The sequence below is a fragment of the Malaclemys terrapin genome, chromosome 24, assembly GCF_027887155.1.
Source record: "Malaclemys terrapin pileata isolate rMalTer1 chromosome 24, rMalTer1.hap1, whole genome shotgun sequence".
Taxonomy (NCBI): domain Eukaryota; kingdom Metazoa; phylum Chordata; order Testudines; family Emydidae; genus Malaclemys; species Malaclemys terrapin.
In genome coordinates, this window is record NC_071528.1 from 15,867,194 (window position 1) to 15,892,878 (window position 25,685).

The 25,685-nt window shown below is 50.8% G+C and overlaps 1 protein-coding gene across 1 annotated transcript; it reads left to right on the forward strand.

Annotated features, from left to right (window-relative positions):
- Window positions 1-452: 452 nt before the first annotated feature.
- On the forward strand, window positions 453-21,551 carry COMP (cartilage oligomeric matrix protein). The gene is made up of 19 exons (XM_054013974.1): window positions 453-610; window positions 3,850-3,938; window positions 6,646-6,697; window positions 8,978-9,150; window positions 10,352-10,489; window positions 10,585-10,662; window positions 10,812-10,970; window positions 11,565-11,669; window positions 11,961-12,068; window positions 12,679-12,838; window positions 14,693-14,811; window positions 15,209-15,261; window positions 16,113-16,306; window positions 18,011-18,189; window positions 18,705-18,753; window positions 19,224-19,420; window positions 19,684-19,856; window positions 20,098-20,237; window positions 20,957-21,551. The coding sequence occupies exons 1-19, from the start codon at window positions 532-534 to the stop codon at window positions 21,013-21,015; spliced, it is 2,304 nt and encodes a 767-aa protein (XP_053869949.1). The 5' UTR covers window positions 453-531; the 3' UTR covers window positions 21,016-21,551.
- The last annotated feature ends 4,134 nt before the right edge of the window (window positions 21,552-25,685 follow it).

Genomic DNA, 25,685 nt, shown 5'->3' on the forward strand with positions numbered 1-25,685 from the left:
CTCGAATGGCTGGAAGAGGATGCAATAATACAGCAGCTGAGCCCAAGTGGTAGAACTGTCTTTTGGGAGTCCAAGGGACTCCGGATAAAACTCTAGTTAAGCCCACGTTCACCGTAAGCTGATGTGTTCTTGTGAGCGATGCCAGAAGGAAAATGCCAGTAGAACCAGGGCTGTAAATTCCGCCTGCCCCACCCCATCAAAAAAAAAAAGTAATTGATCTAAAAGGGAATCCATTTAATTCTGGAATTTTCTGACCTTTTTGTGGTGCAAGATGGTTTTAAAAAAAAAAACACTAAGCTGCTCTCCTGATGACTTTTTCATATTGTTTACTTTTGTAACCTTTCTCGGTGGACTGGGAGCCAGAAATGACGTCCACTCCTAGTCTAGCCTCAGAGAAGAACTTCAGAGGAAGGAAATGCAACTTCATAAACAGCAAACCACAGACACTAATGGGGAGCAGAGGCAGACCTGCAGGTTAATAAATTCCCTGCAAGAGAAGCCCACACATCCTCACCTCTCTGGGATTCAAGAATGATTTCGACTTTAGTCTTCATTTTTCTCCTAAGCCTCTGTTGTCCTTTTGCATCAAGTCAGATGACAAGTGTAGGAGGTAAGTGGGTTTTAATTACCTCTATGTGCGCGGACCTTCTCTGCAAACACTGTGTGCAGCAGAGCAGTGAGAAAGCAGATGACTCGTCAACCATAGCTGGTGATACCTGAATTCGATTTTTATGAATTGTAGCTTCATACAAAACCTTGAGCCAGTCGGTTTAAACGTTCCAGTCCTAGGCTGTATTTTTTCCTCTGTTTAACGATGTTTTAACAAATTAAATCTCTTCCCCTTTGGCAGCTGGAACTGACCAAATTTTTGTTATTTTGCAAATAGGATAACATGCCCCTGGCAAGTCATCTTTGTATTGCAAAGGATGAGATTAAAGACCTATTTGATGCAGGATGTTCCGTGGCAGATACCTGGGATTTCTGTATGCTCTGCATACGCACACAGCTCAGGGAAACCCTATCGTCTAGGCTAGGAATTCAGCCCCTTGTGGGATTCATGGCAGTGCTTTGTTTCTTGAGCAGTACGTTCAGGATTGTTGCTCAAGTCATGAGGAATCTGTGATTCCCATGTCAAGCAAAGCGAGAACTAAAAGAGCAAGTTCCAAAGGATAAAATGTGTTTGGAAAGAGCGTGAGGGAGCTCAAGAATATGGGCTGCAAAATAAAGGGCATGTCTGCAAATGCTCAGGTTGCCTGGGGGAATCCCATTTGGACACCTGGTTCTGTGTGTGTGTTTAGTTCTTTTAATATGCAATCTTTTCCATTGTTCATTTTAAAATAGTATCATGCTACTCGGGACAGACAAACCCATTCAGATAAAATGGACCCTTAAGCCAGAACACACACTCAGAATATTTGTGTGAAGTCAGAAAATGTTTGACCACCTTCCACTCCCTACTGGGAAAAGCAGGTTTCATTTGGTGTTTGACTTAGACACTCGTGTGGTGTTTGTCGGTTCGTTTCCTAGACCTAATTGTGCTGGAGAGGTTACAAATATTCACCCAAACTTTGAGATACTTATCAGAGCCAACCCTCCAGACAGTCAGGTTTATTCATTACAGAACATACAAGGTGCTGTATGGGGTCAACTACGTGAGCCTTCAAGTCTGATATCCCGCCACTGGCGTTGGCAGATACCTCAGGCTTCAGAGGAGGATGACAGTCCCTTCTCCCATAATGCACCTTACCAATTACACAGTGCAGTGTGTGGATAGGAAACATCCTTCCTGCTCCCTGGGTGAGGCACCGTGGGATCAGGTTGGTTAGAAATGCCTGGAGGAGAGGAGAGGAGAGAGAGTGGTGGGCTCCCTTTTGGGGTCAGGAAAAGAGCAGCACAGCTGATCCATCGGTCGTGGCTTTTTCGGAGCTATTTTTAAATGCGCCGTTCCCCACTGGCGCAGAGATGAACTTTGCAGCAGGCCTCAAAGGCTACCCGCGTTTAGGTCCTAGCGCCCAGAACCAGAGCGGTGTTTAAGCACCATTGCTTTCAATGGACGTTAGACGCTTAAATACCTTGGCAGAGCTGGGCCTAGAGCCCAAGTTGTGAGGAACTGAAATCCTGAGCCCGGTTCCCCTCTCTGAACACCCAGGGGCTAATAGCAAGGCCTTTTATTTGCTTAAGTGACCCTGTAGCTTACGGCTGCTATGGGACTGCATGAGGACAGAGGCAGGCTCTATGGCAGACAAGGCCCAAATCACTCAGGACTTCACCCGTTAAAACAAATGCCTTGAATTTCATTGCAGAGCCGACAGGGAGCCAAGGCAGGTTGCAGGCTGTTGTGTTCTGAATTAGCTGCGATTTCCAAATGGTCTTCAGGTCCAATCCCGTGTAGCATGTGCAGTGATGTCACCTCACAGAGACAAATGCCTGGACAATTGTGCTGTGTTACAAATCATGTTAATTTCCTCCCCCCTCCCCCCCAATCAGTATCCAGGATTATACACTAGACAGAGCCTCTCTCACTCAGCATGGCGGGGGATTCGTATGAGCTAGCCGCTGGGGTTAGTTCATTCATTGTCACGAGCAGAACCATCAGATATTTCAAAGAGGGGCCAAATCAGAATTCAGAGTGGTTGGTTTTGCCCAGTGGTGACCTAGGAATTGTTTTGCACACCTCTGTTCAACCCCTCTGGAGCTGCAGTTCCTGCAGGCCCGTGTGCCTGCTTGCTCGTACTCTGTGGACGTGGGCAGATGTCCCTGGCACGTCCCAGGATCCCCAACAAGCCAATTCTATGCCAGGGGATCTGCTGCTTTCCACCAGTGGGCAGGCGACACTGCCCCACAAAGCACCTTAAAGCAGCGGGTGAAGAGCCTCCGGTATCTTAGGAACAGGGTGGGCCCCCCTGTGCAGCAGCTCTTGTTTGCATGCATGGGCGCAGCCTTCGGGCCAGCTGACGTTTGGTGCCGCCCCCATAGAATCCTCCACAGCCTTGGGCTGTAAACTTCCTTCTGCCTCGTCAGCAGCACACCCCTCCTGCATGCAACCAGCACAAAACTTGCCACCCGAGCAGTGAGCCCCACCGCTGAACTGCCAGGCCAGCTCATGCGTTGGCTGTGGGGCTAAGTGTCACCTTGGGAGAGTGATGAATCTTGGCAGGTTACCCAAATGTCTCCCACACCCTCCCCCTCCCTGGAGACGGGGAAGTGTCACCCATCTTGCGTTTCCTGCACGTGTCACAATGTGCCCAGTAAATGCATTAGGGAAGTCGATGGTTACCCCTTGAGGAAGAGGGGTCTGGTTAGTGGCTTTGGGGTGAAATGAAGACAGGTTCCTCCGACGGTTTTCATGTTGATCACGTTACAAGGTACTCCCTCTTGATAGAGGATTTGTGATAAAGTCCCTGCACTCTCTTCCTTCTGTAGTGTGCAACTCCTTATTACTCTCACAACTGCCTCCTAGCCACAGACTGGGGAGGGGATCCTCGCTAGTGGGTTGTAATTAGGGCCGCCTAGAGGATTCAGGGGGTCTGGGGCAAAGCAGGGGAGCTGCGGCACTTGTACTCACCCAGCGGCGGTCCGGGTGTTTGGCGGCATTTCGGTGGCGGGGAGCCCTTCAGTTGCTCCGCTTCACTGAAGGACCCGCCCCTGCCGAAGACCCAGACCGCTGCTGGTCCAAGGTTCGCGGGGCCCCTGCGGGGTCCAGGGCCTGGGGCAAATTGCCCCACTTGCCCCCACCCTGGGCGGCCCTGGTAATTATTTGGAGAGGCAGAACAATTAAGAATCCGTACACACAATGCAGAGGTGAGCAGACTATTTGGCGCGTTCCACTGTTGATGCTCCTGTTTTCAGTAGGAGGGGATGTCGGGCACCAGATGCTCGCAGAGATGAGAGAGACGAACCTGGCGCTGAAGGAGGTCAGAGATTTGCTGAAGCAGCAGGTACGTGAGAAAGCGGTCCCGTTCTGTCTCGCGCCGCGCTAGAGGGGCCAAGGAGGCGGCTTCCTCGCCCACTGACCTGTTGAACAGGGAGATCAAAATGGTATTCTCATGCTAGGCAAGGGTAGGAGCCCCAGGTGACCCCCACACCTAGCTCTGAGCATCCCTGAATTCTGGGATCATCTGGATTCGAATTTCCATGCAAACTCTGCTGCTCGGGCCCTCATCTTACCAAAAACTAACACAAATGAAGAATTATTTTTGTACATGAATAGACAGACTGGGCCTATATCACTGGAGTAACGTGTGGCAGGGCCCGTAACAGTCATTTTTTCCTTGGTTTTGTGGGCTTATGAAGTCAACAGGCAAAGGCCAGGCTGGAAGAGAGGAGCCCATTCAGCCACCCAGTAGGGTCTAGGAAACAGAAGTCACACGGGCTCTGAACAAGCCTCGTATTCACTGGCTTGGTTTCCTTCTGTTGCTTTAATCCTACACCTCGCAAGCTCCAGCAGCAACTGAGGGACTTTGGGTGAATTTAGATCTTGCCTGTTTTACCGAGGAGGTGGCCGTTTGTCTGGTCGGCTCCTTTTTAACTCCATAGAAAGGCTCCATTCTCCCTCTCTCGACTCTGTTCACGGAAGGCAGCAGCCTCTGCCTGCCAGAGAATTGGAATGGCAGCCAGGCCCCGGTGCCAGTGCAAACTGGACGGCCTCTAATCTGCAAAACCATCTGTTGCACTGAATTACTCTCACATTTCAGGCTGTTGCATAAATATCCAGTGTTTGCTAGAAATCAGGTCAGACATGGCTCCCAGTAGCCTAGGGCGGTGCTTTCCAACATTCCCTTCTCCACACAGGCTTTTTTATTTATCCCCCCCCCCTCCTCTTTTCCATGGATTCCCTCTCTAACAGACTCTCGCACATCACTAGAGAGCTAAGGTGGAAGCTTACGCAGATGTGCTGTTCATTTCTTTACGTTTTTCTATTACCTTATTTTCCACAATTCGGCATTTCACACATCAGTAATGAGCAACCCCAGGTTGGCTATGCAGCCCGAACCCACAGCACCAAGCAACCCTGGATGAATTCGAGGTGGTGCTGGATAGCGGCACTCCGATCCTGCTCCAAACTCCCTCACTGGCTGGAATGCTTTGGATTGGGGATTTGGGTTTGGTGCTACATCTGGCTTAGATTAAATTATTTTAAACACATGACGTGAAGATTACTGTAGCCTCAGGGTAACGCTGGATGGAGGAAGAGTCTGGTGGAAAATGAGCCCCTGCCCTTGTACGTAGGAGCTATGGGTGAGATCTGAACAGATGCTTCCGTGTGGGCACAATCCTGATCTATGGTGGTGAGAACTCCAGGTCTGTGGGGTGCTGGAGAGAGACCAGGGGATGTCGCTTTGCAGTCTGACCTCTCCCCTTCCCTCACTTGGGCAGCGCTGCTCCCTGCGATGTTATGGAACTATAGAAATGGGAGCTGGAAAAGACCTATGAAGTCATCTAGACAATTCCCCAGCCAGTGCACTTCGTCCACTAGGCTCCCAGGCAGTCAGGGTCTGCCCTTGCTATTTGTAAAGGAGTCCACGCTGGGTGCAAAGTCTTGCCTAACACCACCTTTGCTAATGCATTTTCCTAGTTGCGATGGGGCCACAGCTGGAAGGTGCGTTTTGCCTGGGACCTAACTGGTGTCCCCAGAACCAGACTAAAGTCTGGGGCTGCTCCTGCCCTTGCTAGCCGCTTTCTCTGGGTTCGAACCAGGCTCTCTGGCTTGGCTGTAGCTTTAGGAGAGCTGGGTCATGGAGAGTGCCGGGACGCTCGGTTCTACGTGTGCCTGGAAACGGACCTACACCCTTGTCTGTGCCAGACCAACATCCTTCACTCCACTGAAGGGACAGCCTGTGTCCACCCCCCACTGCAGATTAGCAAGATTGTTTTAATGACCCTGTTGATCTCCCGCCCCTCTTTGGATTAAAGGAACTGACTAGGTGGGTGGCCAGGCCCTTGCAGCCATTTCAGTGGCTTATGCCAGCTGCTTTGCTCTCATCCTCCCACACTAGAAAACCCAGCAGGTCACTAAGTGAATGGGGGGCTCCCTGGAGTAAGCCCCTTTTGGAGGGGAAGGGCAGGACTGAGCCTCGGTTTCAGCGCTGCTGGGTACCAGCTGTGGCACCTGCAGGGCTGAGCAGGCTGTCTGACACCCCAGGTATTCGGAGAGTCTCTGCTCTCCCTCTATTTCCCCCGTCTGAACCCCTTGTCTAGTGGCCAGTGTGTGACACTAATTAACCCCTTACTGGCCCTGACTTTCCCTTTCACGCCCTCCAGCTCGGGGGGGGGGGGGGGTACAGCTGCAGGGAATGCTATGAGGGAGAAGCTCCACAACTTGCATGAGTATTAAAGCCCCTGGAAAAATGAAACGTGTCTCCCCTGGCATTGGGATTCTCTGCCCTGGCCCATGGTAAGCTCATCTCGGCAGCAATGGGGGCCTGTCTCCTCTAGGCTGAAGGGTGTGTGAGAGGTGCGGAGGGCGGGGAGATAAAGCGGTCTCAGTCCGCACGAGGTCCACAACTCGGAGACTACGCCTCTTGTAAACAAACGTGTAGAGGCACAGGTGTGCGATTCCCTTCTGGCGCTGAAAAGCCGCAGTGCAAGCGACCTGAATGGGAGCGGAAACTCCTGGCTAACTGGTGGCTCTTGTTTCCTTTCTAGATTAAGGAGATCACGTTCCTGAAAAACACAGTCATGGAGTGCGACGCCTGCGGTGAGTTGTTCCGTTAAATGCTCCAGGCCCAACTGCTCACTGCTGCCTCCTACGTCTGTTTAAACCAGCAACAGACATCACCTAGCACAGCCCCCCTCGAGGGGTCGACTTGTTCATGTTCACTAGCCGTGCCCTAGGATAATCCTCAGACTTGGCAATGCCCCTCTCCAAAGCACTTTGTAACCGTTAACGAAGCTTCATGACCCACTCCTGGGAGGCAGCGGAGGATAAGTATCCCTAGTGCACAGCTGGGTAAAGTGAAACAACTTGCCCCCAGAGAGTCAGTGTCGGAGCTGGGTTAGAGCTTGGGGATTTCTGGATCCCAGCCCTGTGCTCAGGTCTTTGTCCTAGGGTGTCACCCCCATAGCAATCGCAGGCGGAACCATTAGCTGGTGCAGGGCCTGGGAGCCTCTTCCCTTCTGAGACGCAGGCCTTGGCCTAGACACACACAGGCACTAGGTTAATTCAACTGCGTGTAAAATGCTGTGTGGACAGTTGTATTTTAGATCAGCCCAGATGTGTTCCTAGTCAACGTAAGCTAAACCGCTGCTCTGCGCCTGAGCGCAGCGTGTCCACACAGCCTTTTGCATCTGTTTGAAAATCAGGCCTCAAGTTAAACCTGTGCAATGCTGCAGGGAGGTGAGCCCGGAGTCCTCTCCATCTGCGGCTGCCCCAGGAACAGCCTAGTCCACACAACCCCCAGCTCTTTGTATCCTCAACTGTGGATAAACGGTGTTCCATAACGGCCCTGCACTGGGCAGGGCAGTCATTTCGGTTTTCAGGTGCATACAGCCTCCAGTCACCTAATACCCCCACCTCAGGCATGTTCTAATCGCCCAGGAATGCACCTCCGCCGGTTTGCTAGTTAGTGGGCCGCTCTTGAGCTGTGAATGAAATGGAACGTTGCTCTGTGCCATTCCTTCCAAGCCACTTCTGTCCCGTCCCAGCAAGGACACAAGCAACATTTTGTACGTTGATTGCTGCCTGCTCCCCCCTAAGCCACTTTCTGGACTGAGATTTACTTCCAGGGTACTTGGTTTTAGGAGAGCGCAATTGAGGGAGATGCTCCGTTATTTGCCAGCACAGCTAAAGAATAGAGCAGTAACTGGTTCCACATTTCTGCAGGAAAAGAGATTAGCCAAAGCCTCAGGGACCTATCGTACAGAATCACATTCATCCACAGCAGTTGTTTTAATAAGTTGCTCATAAAACTGTCTTGAACTTTCTTCCTCTCACTTGATCTCTGTCTTCCCTGCTCATTACTCTGGTTTCCAAAGAGGTTGGGGAAAGATGGATGACTCGGCATTCCTGGGGCTATCCGTTGAGCTGTCAGGGCCATGAACGAGAGCACTTCATAGCATCGCTGCAGCTCTAATCCGTACCTCCAAGGCAGACTGGGTAACAGTCCTCCTACGGGACAACCTTGGAGCTTCAGAAATAGATGCTAATCTTAGATTTCCACCCGGGAGTCATACCAGCCCTCCCTTCTGGGGCCAGTTCGGGACCCTCTGCTACCCAGGGGAGTCTGGGTAATGGGTGTGACGGTTAGGCGTGCAGGATTGAGAAGGAGGTGGATGTCATTAATGTACCAGCTGGGGAGTCAAGATTCCAGGCTGTATTTCCCACTGAGTTTGAGAGGCCTCAGACAAGTAACTTCTTTGTGCCTCAATTTCCCCATCTGCAAAATAGGAACATGACTGTTTTCCCTCCCAGGGTAGTGAGAGATTGTGACGGAGCAGGGAGCGGGGCAGATTTGACCTGGGAATGTTGCAGGGGGGTTGCATTGGGGATGGGGGACTTCCCTTGAAGGAAGCTACCTGAGCTGTAACCTGAGCCAGGAGGGGGTGGGGAGAATTAACACCTTCTGCCCGGGAGACTGAACAAAGGAGAGGAGGAGCTGGGGGGAGGGGGAAGAGAGGAGCTGCAGGAGGAGTTTTGGTTTGGTTTCAGTTTGGGCTGGGTGGTGCAATGCAGGGAACCCCAAGCTGGGGTCTAAGCTCCCTGAACCTCCCAGAGGGACCTAATTGAGGGGGTCTGGTCGTACCTACACGCTCTGCTTGAGACTGTGTTCCTGTCCTTAAATAAACCTTCTGCTTTACTGGCTGGTTGAGAGTCACAGTGAATCTCAGGAAGAGGGGTGCAGGGCCCTGACTCCCCCACACTCCGCGACAGAGATCATTCACTATTTGTAAAGCACTATGAGAAGGCACCAGGTAAGTGTAACATATGCTAGGTGCTGGCTGTGGCAGCTCTGTTCCTAACGTGTTTTCTACTCTCCAGGCATGCACCCAGGGGCAACTGGCCCAGGGATCAGCATAACACGATTTCCCAGATGTTTACCAAACCCTTGTTTCCCTGGAGTTACCTGCACAGAGACTGACTCTGGCTTTCACTGTGGACCCTGCCCCCTGGGCTTCACAGGCAACGGGACCCACTGCACAGATATCAATGAGGTCAGAGACCATTTGCAATGAGTCACTGGACATTACAAAAATCTGTGGTTAACTCCTCTCTGGAGCAGAGTAAGGGTTTCTCACGTTAGCCTTGTCATCATCAATGGAGGTCACACAGTTAAATTTCCCTGCCTAATGCAACAAACCAATGCCCGCCGTAATTTAACTGGAGTTGGGTGCGTGTCTCATGTATTAAAACTCCCTTCTTCTTGCTCCATCCAAGAAGTCTTTAAAGGCCTGGCGTCTCTTTCTAAAAGTGACGCAATGGCTCAATGAGGAGGCATGGGCCTGATGCAGAAATGATCAGGTGAGGCTCGCTGGCCTTGATGTGCACGTCAGACTAAATGATCATAATGGACCCCTGAAACCTGCCCAGCGGGTTCCCTCTGAACACGGGAAACCAGTCTTTGTTTCCAATCAGTCTCTGCAGTTTAAGATCAGCTTCTACGAGGCAAATGATTTTTCCCCCCCCTGATTCTTTGGCTGGTCACTTACTAAAGACCGGTTTTACTTCCTTTGTACGGCTAGAATTTTGTTCAGTTGCGGAGGTTTGTTGGATGGCAACAGGTTTCTTTGTTTAATGACACTGGTTGCATCCGAAGAAGTGGGCAGTAGCCCACGAAAGCTTATGCTCAAATAAATTTGTTAGTCTCTAAGGTGCCACAAGTACTCCTGTTCTTTTTACTGGGGATATAATGCACAAGGATTAAATTAAAACGGTGGGAAAAGGATTAAGCAAGTTATAATGCAGGAAAGTCTAATCTTTGGGGCTGGATGTGCTGTTGAATGCTAATGCTCTCCTTCTGAGATGGGCAATTACACCACAGTGCTGTGAATAAACCCTGACCCCTCAAAACCAGCATGACAAATTATATGGTACTTTGGCCTCTGAGACGCTGCCAAGAAGAAGTGTAAGTTAGGGCCCTGCCTGGGAAACAGATGGCACCTTGGAAATTAACGGGAAGGAATCTTGTCAGTTGATTTGCTTTCCTTGTCTGCGCCCTATGCAGCTTGGGAGAGCAGAGTACATGGGGAGCTGCACTTTCCACTGGCACAGAAATTCAAAGATCCCCTTCCCTCTTGCCTGCCTCTTGGGGCCTTTCCTCCCTCCTTGCCCCGTCCCGCCAGGGTCAGACTCGAGGAATGGCTGGTTTAGAATTGCAACTAGCAATTCAGCAGGAACTCTCCTTCTTGCCTACAGTGCAGCGCAAACCCCTGCTTCCCAAGAGTCAACTGCATTAACACTGCCCCTGGCTTCCATTGTGACCCCTGTCCCACCGGCTACACTGGACCAGCACCCCAAGGGGTTGGGTTAGCATTTGCCAGAGCCAACAAACAGGTACATCCATCCCCCTCATCCCACCCCAAAAGCCACTTTAAGGGAGGTGGCTGCTTTCTACTGAAGTGTGACTCACCCTTCTCCTTCCCGGACAGGTTTGTACAGACATCAATGAATGTGAGACAGACAGCACCAGGGCTTGCGTCCCAAACTCCATCTGCATCAACACTCGGGTAACTAGCACCAGCTGGCCTGGGCCACTGCCCCTAGACCCCCTGCAGTGTCTCCTTTCAGTTGGGACGGAGCAGTCGCCCCCACTGGATGGGGGGTTCAAGCAACGTTTTCCCAGCACCCACGTTACTTCTTGTTGCTCCCCTGGCAGGGATCCTACAAGTGCGGGTCCTGTAAGCCTGGCTTTGTTGGGGACCAGATTGCTGGGTGCAGAAGCCAGGCGGAGAGACGCTGTCCCAACGGGGAACTCAGTCCGTGCCATGAGAGAGCTCGCTGCGTCATCGAACGGGATGGGACCATCTCGTGTATGGTGAGAACCAAACCGCCCTTCGCTTAGACAGCAGGGCCTTCGGGGGGCCTGTTTTCCCTTCACGTCCGGTCTGCTTTTCTAAGTGCACACAGGTTCCTGTGTCTATCACTGACTCTACTGGCCAGCACGTGCCACCAGCATCAGTTCCTTCTCCCAGCGGAGCTGAGAGAGGAACTTCCTCTTCGCACACCGCAGAGTGGCCTGTTGCTGCCTACGTGCAGTGAGCCGTGGTCTCTGTGTGTCCACAGCCCCTGAGCGTTACGCTGGCACTGAAGGGGGGTGAGTCCTGTTCGGACTGGGAGCCAAGGTCTAGTGGAACACGCTGGGGCCAGGGGTAGCCCAGGGCTGCTGAGTCTCGCTCTATGCCTCCGTATGCAGCGGAGAGCTCAGACCTGAGCTAATACCACATCACAGCACAGCTGCCTCTTCCAGGGGATAGCCCACCTGTGAATGAGGCATCCAATCCCCCAGGAGTTCTGAGACAAGTGCAGCCCATGGTATGCAGCCCCGCAACCTGGATGCATGTACTCAGGAGAGCAGTTCTGCAGTAGACCTCTCCCTGCACCCTCACTCCCCACATCTGCTGTCTCGCAGTGCATTGTCGGGTGGGCCGGGAACGGCTACGTCTGCGGGAGAGACACAGACATCGATGGATTCCCGGATGAGAAGCTGCGCTGCACAGACCGAAAATGCCGCAAGGTAAGAGATTGAGCAGGACACCAGGGCAATGCAGAGCAAGAGGCCAGCACCAAAGAACTCATAACGCAGGGCAGCTCTGCTTTCCCACCCCTATGGAACCACTGTCCCCTACGCCATGCAGGCGCGTCGCTTGCAGCAGCCCCTGGGACTGGCTCAGGAGTGACCTGCCTCCCAGGGCAGGCGGGTCCAGGCTTTTGTGGTTTGAAAAAAGGGTGTGTGTGTGTGTGTGTGTGTGTGTGTTTCCATAATACACCAGCAGCTCAAGGTACTTCACGGCTGCTCTTCTGTCAGGATAACTGCGTGACCGTCCCCAACTCCGGCCAGGAGGATGCGGACAGGGATGGCATCGGCGACGCGTGCGATGACGACGCTGATGGAGATGGGATATTAAATGCAGAGGTTTGGACTCTCTAATGCTTAGTCCCAAGCCATGCCAGCACATACCCACCGAACCCAGGGAAACAAGAGGTCCCAGCATGCAGTGCTCCATCTCTGCCTACACGCCTGGAGACCTGTAGCCTCCACCCTGGGATGGTGACATTGAGGCTGGCTCTAATCAGGGTGTGCCTCTGCTGGGCAAAGCTTGGGCAGCCCCTAAGGTACCTGAAGCAAAGGGGGCTTTCTGGGGTGAGGGCTTCAGATGTGCCCTAAGGAGCCATTGTTCTGTCCAGTGCTGACCGGAGGCTTTGCTCCTCTCGTGAAAAGATCAAGGCAGGGGCGGGTGTGGAGGAAGAGGGGGAGGCTGCGATTGGATGAAATCGTGCTTCTCTGAGGGAGTGGCAGGGATGGGTGTGTCCCAGCTTTTCAGCGTTGGTCCTGGGCAAATGCTGGTACCAGCTGAACATACACCTCTCCTGGGCTTTGCGACAATGCCTGGAATGAGGGCATCAGTCCCGGTGCCAAGGCTGGGCTCAGATAGTTCCGAGTAGGTCTGCCCTGTGACCCCTTTCGGTACCTTCCCCACGGCCGGGCATAGCTTCATCGCGGCTCCCTTCCCCCCACCTCACAGGACAACTGCGTCCTGGTGCGCAACACAGACCAGCGCAACACGGACAAGGATAGCTTCGGCGACGCCTGCGACAACTGCCGGCATGTGAAGAACAACGACCAGCGGGACAGCGACAGTGATGGGAAGGGAGACGCGTGTGACGATGACATAGATGGAGACAGTAAGAGCGGGGGGCGGGGACGCAGACCCCCAAGAGCTGACAATGGTATTAGTATCACACCCAAACGAGAGTGGCGGTGCCTTGAGCTGGCCCCGGCCCCTTGGCCACAGACTGAGTCACATTGGGCAGAAACCAGATACTGGAGCCAGGTGGCCTAAAGCTCGGCAGGAAAAGCGCTACTTTCTGACGGGCTAAAGCACTTCTAATCACTGTGTCCTTGGGCAGAGATTCGCCCCCACCACGGACAGAGGCCAAGAGCCTTCACGGCTCACAAGAGGCCACAACACACGCGATCTTCACAGTGGCCCTAGAACCCGAGTCCCCAAATCAGAGTGGCAGCAGCTTCCATGTAGAAATGAAGCCGCTGGGCAAACCGAGCGGCTCCCAGCCTAGGCCGCTCCGTGGATGAAGCCTGCTGAGGGAACACTCAGGGAGTTAAAGCAGCAAGTGTCAGGGCCAGGTTTGCTGGTCGATACGTCATCACCAGCTAGCTGGGCTGGGGGTAAAGGCAGTTTCTAGAGCCAGAAACCACAACTGCCTCAGGCCTGAGAGAGAGGAAATTCCTTTACAGACTATTCCCCAGAGTCGCTACAACTAAGGAATCTCTCTGGTGCGATTCAGGGGTGGAGGAGCTGATGGCATTGTGATAAGAAGGGAAGTTAGAGAGGTGGCGGAGTATGTTGTGTCTGGCCTGTCTCAAGCCTCCGGAAGATGCTGTCGGAGTTTTCCAAGTCTAACAGCCAATGCGTAGTAAATAAGCCAAGGCTAATCTATAAAATCTGCTTTAGAGCAGTTTGGGAAAACACTGACAACTTTGGTCTAAACCCTCTGCAGCCGGTTACTCCTGGACAGATAAGATGCTGCCTGTTTGCAGCTCTGTCACTCTGTGAGGAACGCAGGTTTGAAACCGGTTCCTCTCTCAGGCCGGCATGGTACAGACATGTCGAAGAATAACATGGGTGAGATTTCTTTGTAATGGGAATCCTGGACACTTGTAGAAGCAGCTGTTACAAGGAGCGCTAACACCCTGTGCCACAGTCTGGGAACTACCAGTCCCGGGGGATTTTCTCATAGTTCTCCCTCCCACTCAACACCCTTCCTTCCTCCCCCCTCCAATACCAGCTGGATATTTGGAGGACACTGGAAAGGTTTAGCTCTCACCCAGGTCACAGAGGGGATATGGGCACTAGGGAGACTCCCATGTCCTGGGGGAGGCTGCTGTAACTTTTGGATTAGTGTTCATTGCTTGGAAAACTAAAGTTTCTCACCCTTAGAGCTGCAAAGGGGGGAAAAAATCTAGTGTAGACAAAACCCAGTTTGGTGAATGCAGCAAACAGCTGTGGGCACCGCTTTGGCCTTTGACAGACATAGCTGCCCTCTGTAGGCAACTGGTGGTATTGCCGGCCAAAACTCAAGTCAAGTACGTTCACACCTCGAGTGCAAAAAGCTCAACAATTCAATGCTCTCCTGTGGCCGCTGGTTCCCGTCAGGCTGTGTTTACTGGACCCAAATCTTCTGTTCTCTTTTTGCCTCTTTAGTTAGTAAGGTTATACCGGGCTGAACAAACGAATGTATGTTTACAGGCACGTGCTTCTGCCCCTGAACCATTACAGGGTTCACAATAATGTGGCCTCTGGTCTTGTGATTTCAGCCCCAGAGAAGAGCCTTTGGAGGCACTGAACATAAATACATGAACTGCACACAGGGCGGGGGGGGGAGGTGATGAAGAACAAGAAATGGCGACATGAACAACTGGGGCAGCCGCACTTCCTGCCCTCTCTAACCTCCCAAGCTTGCTGCAGATGCCTCTCCTGGCAGTGCTGGTTTAAAGGGCCCTGTGTTTGTGGCTTACAGAGATCAAAAACATGGTGGACAACTGTAAAAACACCCCCAACCCTGATCAGAAAGACAGCGATGGGGACGGAGTGGGGGACGTGTGTGACAGCTGCCCCACCATCAGTAACCCAGACCAGGCAAGTAAACGCCGCTCCTGCTTGAGCTCTCCTCCCCGGGGGTAGGGGCAGGGATGGCACCCACACTGCCCAGCCATGGGCGCCCTTGCTGGTAGCGTGACAAGACTGTCACTTGCAAATAGCAGCCTGTGGAGACCACAGTTCCCAGCATGCAGTGGGCCTGACAGAGCAGCGGCTGTGCAGCCTAGGGTACGACTCTCCACGACTGTTGCAGGGAGAAATCGACCCGTTCACAATGAGCACTGCAGGAGAAATTGCTTCCGCTGTGGGGCTCTCTTCACTTTGGCAGCGCTAAATAGCAATTGAGGCCCAAGCAGTCTCCATTCTTCCTTGGGATCTAAATCTTCAGTCCCCCTGGGGCACGTTTCAGCTGATGGTTAATGTTTTGTTTTACCAGAAAGATACTGACCACGACCTGGTGGGGGATCTGTGCGACACCAACCAGGACCGGTGAGAACCAGCTGCCCCATGGCTTGTTTAGGCTACACACAATCCAGGAGTGTTGCGGGAACAAGTAACAACTGGTCTTGAGGCAATAGTCTAGACTATTGGCCTATTACAGAGGTGGGCAAACTACAGCCCGTGGGCCACATCCAGCCTGTGGGACGGTCCTGCCTGGCCCTTGAGCTCCCGGTCGGGGAGGCTAACCCTGGCCCCTCCCCTGCTGTCCCTCCTCCCCCTCAGCCATGCTGCTGTGCGGACGGCGCTCCTGCAGGGCAGCACGTCTTGCTCCAGCCGAGCAGTGCGGCTGCCAGACATGCTGCTCTGAGTGGGATGGTAAGGGGGCCGGGGGGTTGGATAAGGGGGACCCGAGGAGCAGTCAGGGGGCAAGGAGTGGGGGGGTTGAATGGGTCAGGGGTTCTGAGGGGGGTAGTGAGAGGGTGGGAAGTGGGAGGGGGCGGGGGCCAGGTTGTTTGGGGAGGCACAGCCTTCCCTACCCGGCCCTCCATTCAGTTTTGCAACCCCAAGGTGGCCCTTGGGCCAAAAAGTTTGCCCACCCCTGGTCTATTAAGACATGTCCAGCTTGAGTGAATTTAAAACTCATCATGGCTTAAGTCACAGGTTAGATTTTTATGGCTGGTGAAACCACCAGCTGCCACTTTCCTGCTGTCAGGCAGGATCCAAGCTCACCTGACAGGTGGGTGCCTTTGTAAAACACACACACACACACATACACACACACTGCAGGCTTCTTGCTGTTGCATGTGGGGCAGAGTTCATGTGCCCCTATTGTGCCCTTTAGTATCCACTGTTCTTGCCAGATGTTCTGAGCTCGGCTTGTCTGATGTTCTCTCTGCCAGGGACGGGGACGGCCACCAGGACTCCCATGATAACTGCCCCTCGGTGCCCAACAGCTCCCAGCTGGACACAGACCACGACGGGATTGGAGATGAATGTGATGACGACGATGACAATGATGGGATTCCGGATCTAAGGCCTCCCGGCCCTGACAACTGCCGGCTAGTCGCCAACCCCGGCCAAGACGATTCAGACAGTAAGGGGAACACGTGTCGCACCAGCCTGTAGGACCTGCCCCTTCTTGCTTTCAGTCACGTGCTAGCGAGTTTAAAGAACATTTAGGAGACATGACTTCCTTTTCCTGGGCCAGTATCCCGGTCAGTGGGGCCCCATGGATGGGAGCAAGTGTGCTACTGACTGGCCAAGAGGCACTCACAGTTTAGAACATTTAAATGGGGTTAAAAGGTGTGAAATTCCCCACCCCCAGCATTATCAGCATCTGTGACTGGGAGGGGGAACCAGCCCCAGGTGGGGGTTCCTACAGAACCATCTCCAGAGAAGTGCAGTTGTGCTTGGACACTCGGCCCCAGCAGGGCACCTATCTGGGAGGTGGTTGTATTAATTTAGATGGAATACACGGGCTAAAGGCATTACCAGAACCTAGTCACTAAACAGGTCTGGGGTTTGCTAGAGAGACCTCGGGCTGCTTAGCACCATTACAAATCCTGTTACCCTTTAATAAAAGACACTGAAAGAGAAGTGGGACTGGTTAAAGCATTGGAAATGTAAAGTATTAAATAAGGCTTTTATGCTAACATCCCTTGTTCCCTTCCCCTGGCAAGAGTTTTTCAAAGGACCACCCTCCTTGTTTGACAGTTTCTTAGATCGTTCTAAAAGATGGTAATAATTGTCCTTTTAGGGAAAAGAGGAAATTAGTTGAGTTGGGCTGGAGCTGCTGTTAGAGTCTGATCCTGTTTCCTAAAAGACAAAACAAGACGACCGCACCCCAAGGAGAGAAAAGAGCAGCAAAGAGAAAAAACAGCTGGCTCTGGGGTTGACTTTCACTTGCAGCCTCACTGCTGGAAAAACACAGGCCCAGCCCATGGTCTGATCAGCTGCTCCGAGACCTGGCAAACTTGTGCCCTCATCGGACTGTTTAGGGCATGACTTTTAGTTGCCCTCTGGTCACAGGCTTACAGCAGCGCTGGCCAGCTAAGCTAGACTCTTACCAGACAGAAGAAAGGAGAAGACATAAGACAGGGAAGGAGACGGTGTCACATCCCAGTTGGTGGTCAGGACTCAGCCAGAGCGTGGTGGTGGTGGTGGTGGTGGTGGTATCTGGGTCCCTCTCTGGTCTAGGCAGGTCAGGCCATGGTGCAGGATGAGGAGGAAGGTGGTCCAAGGTCCCCAGAGACAGCGGGGGTGGCAGCCAGGAGTGAAGCTTGTTCCTTCCCCTTCTTTCAGTCAGCGTAGCAGTAGCCTCCTTCTGTTCATCTGTATTTCCTCCCCCTCCCCCAAGTCTTTAAGGACCCCCACCAGGGAGTGACGGCTGGACCAGCCTGTCCTCGCATTATTTTGTCCACCAATAAGGCCCAATTTTTGACACATCCATTTTGATTCATTGACTTTTTTTTTTTTTTTTTTTTTTTTCCCTCTCCCCAATCTCACACTTGTTTACCAGGAATGATTTTAAGACCATGTTTGAGTTGTAGCAGGTGGTCTTTTTGTAGGGACTAATTCAGTCGCTCTCTTTTTTGCACCTTCTCCCCTCAACACTGGTGGTTCTGGGTTATTGTGACAGTTTGACCTTTCACGGGGTAAATTTGTAGGCCTAGTTATCACAGCATAGATACAACTACCCTAAAACCTATGGCGCTGAGAGCCAAGCGGGTGGAAGGAGATGGTGCTATCGGAGAACAGGAGACTTAGTGCGCTTCATCACCCCCTACCCCCTCTGCAGGTGATGGTGTGGGAGATCTCTGTGAAGATGACTTTGACAGTGACCAGGTGATTGACAGAATCGACGTGTGCCCAGAGAATGCAGAGGTGACTCTGACAGATTTCAGGGCTTTCCAGACAGTTGTGTTGGACCCTGAGGGCGACGCACAGATTGACCCCAACTGGATTGTCCTCAATCAGGTAGGAGACGGCTTCAGATCTAATGTGAGGGGGCGCTAGGAATTTGTGAGCGATGCAGCTAGATGGCTTAGCTGAATCCACTGACCTAGAGCCGCAAACCCCAAAGTTCTTCTGTTGGCTGGTTGAGTGGGAGGGGAATGACCCGCAAAACTTGAGCCTGGCCCCCGCCCTTTGCCCAGTTGTGTTGTCACTAGGGAGAGCCAGAAGAGGAGATGGCAGCTCAGGTTACAGAGACATGGCTGGAGGCCCCTGTGGGGTGGCACCAGCCTGCCCGAGTTTCTCTGCAGTGAGTAGCCGAATCTCTTCCTTACCTCCCAGCCCTTTGATGTGGGGATTACAGCACGTTTTAAATCAGCACCAGATTTTCACAGATGACTGGAATGAACTCTTTGAGTGGGATTTTGCTATCTCCTTGGAGAGGGAAGCACGTTTGCACCTCTTCACCCCAAGTCCACGTGACAATGATCAAAGCTTTCAACTCCAGATGGTAATGAGTTAACACTTGCATTTCACAGGGCATGGAAATTGTCCAGACCATGAACAGCGATCCTGGCCTGGCTGTGGGTAAGAATCAGCTCTCCAGCCAGATGTAATTCCTCTTCCCAGCACAATTTTCAAAGAGCATTTTGGAGATGGTTTTAGTGGTTCAGCCAAATTCCCTCCTTTGGAGGAAAGAAATTCTTGTCTTGAATGTTCTGGCTCTGTAATAAGCAATCTGGGTGCAATAAAGTAAGGGATTTTTCTTAGCAACACCTAGAACAGGGGAAGTTTCTGGCTAACATGGAAGTTGGACAAACTAGACACTTGGGCAGGAGGCTCTGTTCAACAAGACCAGGGTCTGGTTTTGATCCGCTAGTAGGACCTAACACTAGGGGAGTAGAGGGAGAGACCGGGTTTGAATGGGTCTCTGGATTAAGCCCATGAAAGGAAGGTCTGGATCCCAACAGGATGGTTGAGGCTCTAATGGGGACTGGACTGTTTTGTTTCTTGACTCATGAGTGGTGATTATTTCTCCCCCCTTCCTACCGGTTGAGGTTACACTGCATTCAACGGGGTGGATTTTGAGGGCACCTTCCACGTGAACACTGCCACAGACGACGATTATGCAGGCTTTATCTTCGGTTACCAGGACAGCTCTAGTTTCTATGTGGTGATGTGGAAGCAGATGGAGCAGACATACTGGCAGGCAAACCCCTTCCGAGCAGTAGCAGAGCCCGGAATTCAGCTGAAGGTAAGACCACAAGAGGAACACCCTGGGGGCTTCAGATATCCCTGCCCTTGTCCTCCCCTCGTCTTACCAGGCGGGTGGGAGGGGGAGCAGTTGGTTTAAGATCAAGCACCTTTCCTGCGGGAAGGGGAGGATGCTCTAGCTTTGCTGTCACTCTGGCCAGAGCTGTTCTTTATGAACAGAAGGTATGGACATGTGATGAATGTAGCACTAGCTTCCTCTAGTGTTCCTGCTACACATGACCACAGCCCTTTCTCCTCCCTCAGGCAGTGAAATCCAATACAGGGCCAGGAGAATATCTCCGTAATTCCCTTTGGCACACTGGAGACACAACAGACCAGGTCAAACTGCTATGGAAAGACCCCAGGAATTCCGGCTGGAAGGACAAGACCTCGTATCGTTGGTTCCTACAGCACCGCCCTCAAGTTGGATACATCAGGTAAGGAGCAGGGCTTGCTCTGTTCCCTGTGCAAGGAGAGGGAGTCAACCTAAAAACTGCACTAAGACCATTTAAGAAAGTGGGAACCAACTGCTAAACTCAACTCCTGTTTAAAGTCAATCACCGTGCCCCTCTCCTTACTCAGCATGTCCAGGAGTTGAAGGGGGAATACTCCCTCCTTTGGGAAAGGAAATCACTTTTAATAGGGCTAGGCCTCTTAAGATACATCATCCCCTTCCAGGGCTCGCTTCTATGAAGGCCCTGAAATGGTGGCAGACAGCGGAGTCGTCCTTGATACAACCATGCGAGGGGGTCGTCTGGGGGTCTTCTGCTTCTCCCAGGAGAATATTATCTGGTCCAACCTGCGTTACCGCTGCAATGGTGAGTTGTCCCCTGTGCTGACTAGCCTCTTGCTCCCATAAGCAGGAGTGTTGCTGCCAGCTGTCCCAGCAGTGCTACCTGCTCTGAGAGATTAAGCAACACAACTTGCTGCTGTACTTAAGCACCTTTTAGGATAAAATGCCTTTGGGGGACGGGGGTGGGTGGAATTTGACTCCCTGACATTCCCCCAGGCAATGTATGGCCCCGCTCCTGGTTCCCCCCAAGGGATGGCTTGAGATTCAGCTCTCTCAATTAGCGTAACCAAGCTAGTGCAGCATTTATGGGATCCCATGTGAATGAAAGTGGGTTGTTTAGAGAGGGGTTGTCTTGTCCATTACTAAAATGCACCGAACTCCGGAGAGAAATCTGTCAGCCATTCTTCTCTAGCAGCACTGGCGAAGACAGGAAGCCAAGCGTTCACTTCCCATTAAATTGGCAGGGGCCTTAAGGAGACGGACAATCCCCTACACTTGGTCAAGATCTGACCTGGGGTTTCAGACAAGAGACTATTACTATTGAATGTTGATCCCTTGGAATCATGCTTGGCTTTTCTTGAGGGTCCCAGCTCCTCTTACCTGTCTCACCACTCAGGTCTCGTTGGATTCCTGTTTGCACACGAGAGGGGTGTGGGTGTGTTTATTTCATGTTATTGGTTTACTCCGCTTCTCATTTGCAATCTTGATGCTAATCTACACCAACTTCAATTTCTTCCCCTCCAGATACCATTCCTGAAGATTATGAGATATTCCGAACGCAGCTGGACCAGCCCAGGGCTTAAATGTTTGTCCATCAAAATTTGCTTTAAAAAAGTACTCAGCTATCCACTACTGCAGCTCTGATATACTGTATAAAGACCTATGTAATGTACCACTGCACTCTGTACAGCAGCAGGTGTGTCACTGCCTATCGGGCATCTTTTCTACAACAGCAAATCTCTGTAACTGCTATGAAAGTCTATTGGAATTGCAGAGATTTTAGGTGCTGGAAGGAGATTCATAAATGAAGTGTGAATAGAAGCCAAAAATGATGACTGTGCTGTTAACACTAGTCTGCCACACAGCCTGGAAACAGATGTGCTGAGACGCTACCTGCTATGGCTGGAACTATTTGAATAACTGTCCCCTACATAGTGGCTCTGAAGCCTTAAAACATTTTTACACTTCGCCTCCTGTTAGCTCATGTCCCATTACTGGTCAGGCCAGGAAATGTCAATTTGAAAAGCACACGTACATTAGAGATGGGCAGGATGTTTGAATTACTCGTGGAACGCAAAAGGCACTTTAAAAGGGCACCTTAGTTCTGGAATAATTTGGATAATAAACAACACTAATAGACTTAAGTACTTCTTCGTGATCATTGACCTGTTTAATTCTCCTTTACGGACTGGCTGCAGCAGGTGGGAGAAGCAGTCAGATTTGCTGTTACGTAGCATCCAAGGATTCCCCAAGAATGTGCTGGGCACTCCAGAGTAAGGCCCTACCCCAAATCTCAGGACAGATTTTTCTTCTGGGTTTAGGTAGGAGGGAAGAAGCTAAATGGAAAGAAGTGAAGAATAGGGATCCTACAGATGAGAAGAGGGTGATGGGGGTCCAGGGGGAGTGAAACTGAGGTGAGGAGACTGCAGGAAGTTCTCACTGTCCAGAGGTCCCTGCTTTGGCTGTTCCTACAGGCTGGAGTCTCCGGCTGGTTCCCCGCTGCAGGTTGGCCACATGGTGCTGGTGCCCCTGCCCTGTTCTGGGTTTGTAAAAATAACTCAAGCTGTTCCTCTCTTCTCCATCCCATTTGGTATGATACGTTTACAGCAGCTCCCAGATGATAAAGGGGTTCGGGGTGGCTTCTGCTCTCCATAGGTGGAAGTCATGCTGAATTGTACTGGAAAGTTCAGCTGAGGGGAGCCTAAAGAGGAACCACTCCAGGCTCCAAGCACTATAAGACTGTCAAAATATTAGCACAGGGCCCCTCCCACCTAGAGCTTTATCATTTAAGAGACTTCTTCCCCTCTTAGAATTTATTTACCACATTCTTCCACTCCACCTGGGGGAGTTGTGGCTATTTTCAGAGGTAGGTAAGCCTGAGCCATGAGAACACTTCCCAAACCCTTGGTTTCCTTGTCACTAGTCTCACGCCTGAACACTGCAGGACACAACCTTTCCCTCTCAGGCGAATTCATCCGGCTGAATTTGCCAAGAGCATTCATCTTGGAATGGCTTTTCCCTTTCTGAAGGAGGGGATTAGAGCAGAGACTGAACTCTGCAGGAAAAACTATGGATGTAGTGTTCGGTCCCCTATTTCTCACCCTATCTTTGGCAGTGGCCCCTACACTGCAGAGACGGCGGTTCTTCGATCAATCAATGCTTCAATACCCAGGTTTGCAGAACCGCATTCTGGGAATGCTGCAGATCGCAGGCCCAGCATTTCTGGACAGGACACATCAGAGCCTGTTTCTGACCATGCTTAATATAGCCATTCCTTGAAAAGGTACATGGGGATCATGTGCGGTTTCTGCTGCTGCTGAGTGTTACCATGTAGCCAAGCACAAGAATTTCAGAGCTGCAAGAACCACAGATGCGATCTCTCCCTCAAGTTTATCAGAATGTTCTTCAGCCGTGACTCCAAAAGCTTCAAAACTCACCTAGTGGCACCCAGGTCTGACACGTTTTTGCATTTGAATATTACACCCAAAATGGGACATCCATTTTGCAGAGCCCTGCAAGAAGAATACTGCGGTCGCCAATCACACAACACTATCCTCTTCCTCCTCTCCACAGACAAAGAGCCTAAGGCCTGGTCCACACTAACCCCCCACTTCGGACTAAGGTACGCAAATTCAGCTACATTAATAATGTAGCTGAATTCGAAGTACCTTAGTCCGAACTTACCGCGGGTCCAGACGCGGCATGGAGGCTCCCCCGTCGATGCTGCGTACTCCTCTCGCCGAGCTGGAGTACCGGCGTCGACGGCAAGCACTTCCGGGATCGATTTATCGTGTCTAGACCAGACGCGATAAATCGATCCCAGAATATCGATTGCCTGCTGCCGGACCCGGAGGTAAGTGTAGACGTACCCTAAGGTGATGCTGCCAAGTCTAGTTTCACTGTTCCAGCCAAATGAACAACAGGACGGGGATTTCTCCGGTAAGTTTTCTTGACAGTGTCTCCCTCCCTTTAAGGTTACCATGAAAACACAGAGCCAACCAAGTTGTTGTTCTACCAGAGGACAAAATGCAGATGAGTAATGTTCCAAAACAAAGAATGAAAAGTTTTAAATCATTTTTAAAAATCCCTATGCAAAATGTACTGGGGCAGGAAAAGAGGCATCATAGGACAGGAATTAAAAACACAACAAGAAATGATCCTTTGAGACCTCAGTGATGGGAAAGCCCGTCAATCCATCTGCAGGGTCCAGTGCAGGTTTGTTCAAAAAACATTCTGTGTGCCAAGATTTTGTCCCATCTGATTTCAAACAGTTCAAGACATGTGGATTCCACAACTTCCTTTGGAAAGCTAAATACATTTTCAGTATGGCTGCTGTCACAAAAGAATAAATCACATTTCATTTACATGTGTTTATTGTACGTGGTCCTTCTGTCACACTGGGGGTAGATTCTCCCACGAGGTAATCTACCTCTCATGCAAAACAGTCCCACCAGAACTGCATCTCATCACTAGAAGAACAGGAGTGCTGCTACTGCCTCGTCATTCAGAATTCTGGTTAGAGCTAAACCTCCATCAATTTACCTCTCACAAACAGGAATAAATCAAAATGTAACAGAAGCCGAATTCCTTCCAGGGAGGGTTCAGTAATAGCTGTCTCTCAAGAGCTAAATAGTTAGTCACCATATTCCAACTATGGATTACCTCTGTAATACAAACAGAAAACTTGCCCCGTTCATCACTGGTCATACCTGTCTCACATCTCTAACGACCAACTTATGTAGCAGGTTTCACTGCATGTATCATCTGCACCCAGTTTTCAGTATATGGGCGTATGCTTGAAGGGTCAACCAAGCAACTTGCTTGAACTTTTACATTATTTTTTTTAAAAGTCCAGTTATAGCTTAAAAATCACTCTAAAACAGTCCAGTCTTACTTTATAATGCTCTCAAATTATATAGTTTGTTAACGTTTAAAAGTGCTAAGTCCCACGACTCCTCTACACATAAGGGATTAGACACACATTAGATGAAGCAGGACCTGGAGGTGAAGTGACTTGGCCAAGGTCAAACAGGAACAATGCAATACCAGGAAAAAAAACCAAGTTATCCAACTCCCACTCATGTTCTATCCACAACCCCTCCCCACCCCAACTCACTTCCTTTGACACTCCTGCATTTAGCACTGCAGAGTTAATACAGCTGTAGGAGATGAGCTTGGGTGTAATTTTGTGCTATACCTCAGCAATAAGATGGTTTGCTAATTTGTGGCAGTAACTATTTTAGATCCCAGGTGGAGTTTGTGGCACCGCCAGTTGGGAAAACCTCCTGACTGGGCTCAAGTTTATCTACAGATCATTGAAATATAATGTATGGAGCTCACAAAGTAACGGTGTTTTTTAGTACTTTTTCAGACATCTTACAGTCTTTGCCCGGTTATCTATTTAACAGGGTGCTGAGCTGTGAAGAATATGTAGGGATCCATTCTCCCACTAGTGAAATGCATCCACCCCAATGTAACAGCAGCAGCAGCAAGTTAGGTCAGGAAGTGCAGAAGAATACCACCACGTTCCACAAAACTGCCAGGGGCAATTCAGCAAGGTCAACTAGAACTTACCTGATGCAGAATTTGGTCAGGACACCAGCATTAGACACCCGATGTTTACAAACAGCACCACAGGATAGTCAATGATCACAAGTGATCAGAACCTTGGGTTATGTCCCATTGAAAAGATGGCAGGATTGACCACTCTACCATTACCACTGGTGCTGTGAGGATTTAAGTGTTGAGTGTTAACACAATGCTCTCTCATCTTTCTAGACCTGTTATCTAAAAGCACAAGGCACATCCTGAAACTGGGATTTCATTACCTAGATCATTGTCAGTTTGCATACCCGCAAAAGCATCATCAAGCATAATGTTAGCCAGCCACAGTGATTTGCCTCCACGGTTTCTGGTCAACATGACTAAAAGTCTTTTTTTAACCACTTGAACATTAAAAAGCTTCAGTAAGAAACTCTTAAGGAAGAAAAGCCGGGCAGCCAGAGACGAAAAAACATTTGAACTTTATTACATTTCATTTACAAAGATACAAAGACAAAAGCCGTCACACGAAAACGGAGTGAAAAGAATATACACTTAGTTGAGCTGCTTTTTCACATCATTTCTCAGATTGCAAACACTTAAAGCCAACTTCAGTTTTCCACTTCACCTATAGAAAAGCACAATCAATTCAACTTCTATGTCACAGGGACAATTTCTCCAGAGTTCCTGGGTCACCAAAGCTGTAGCTGAA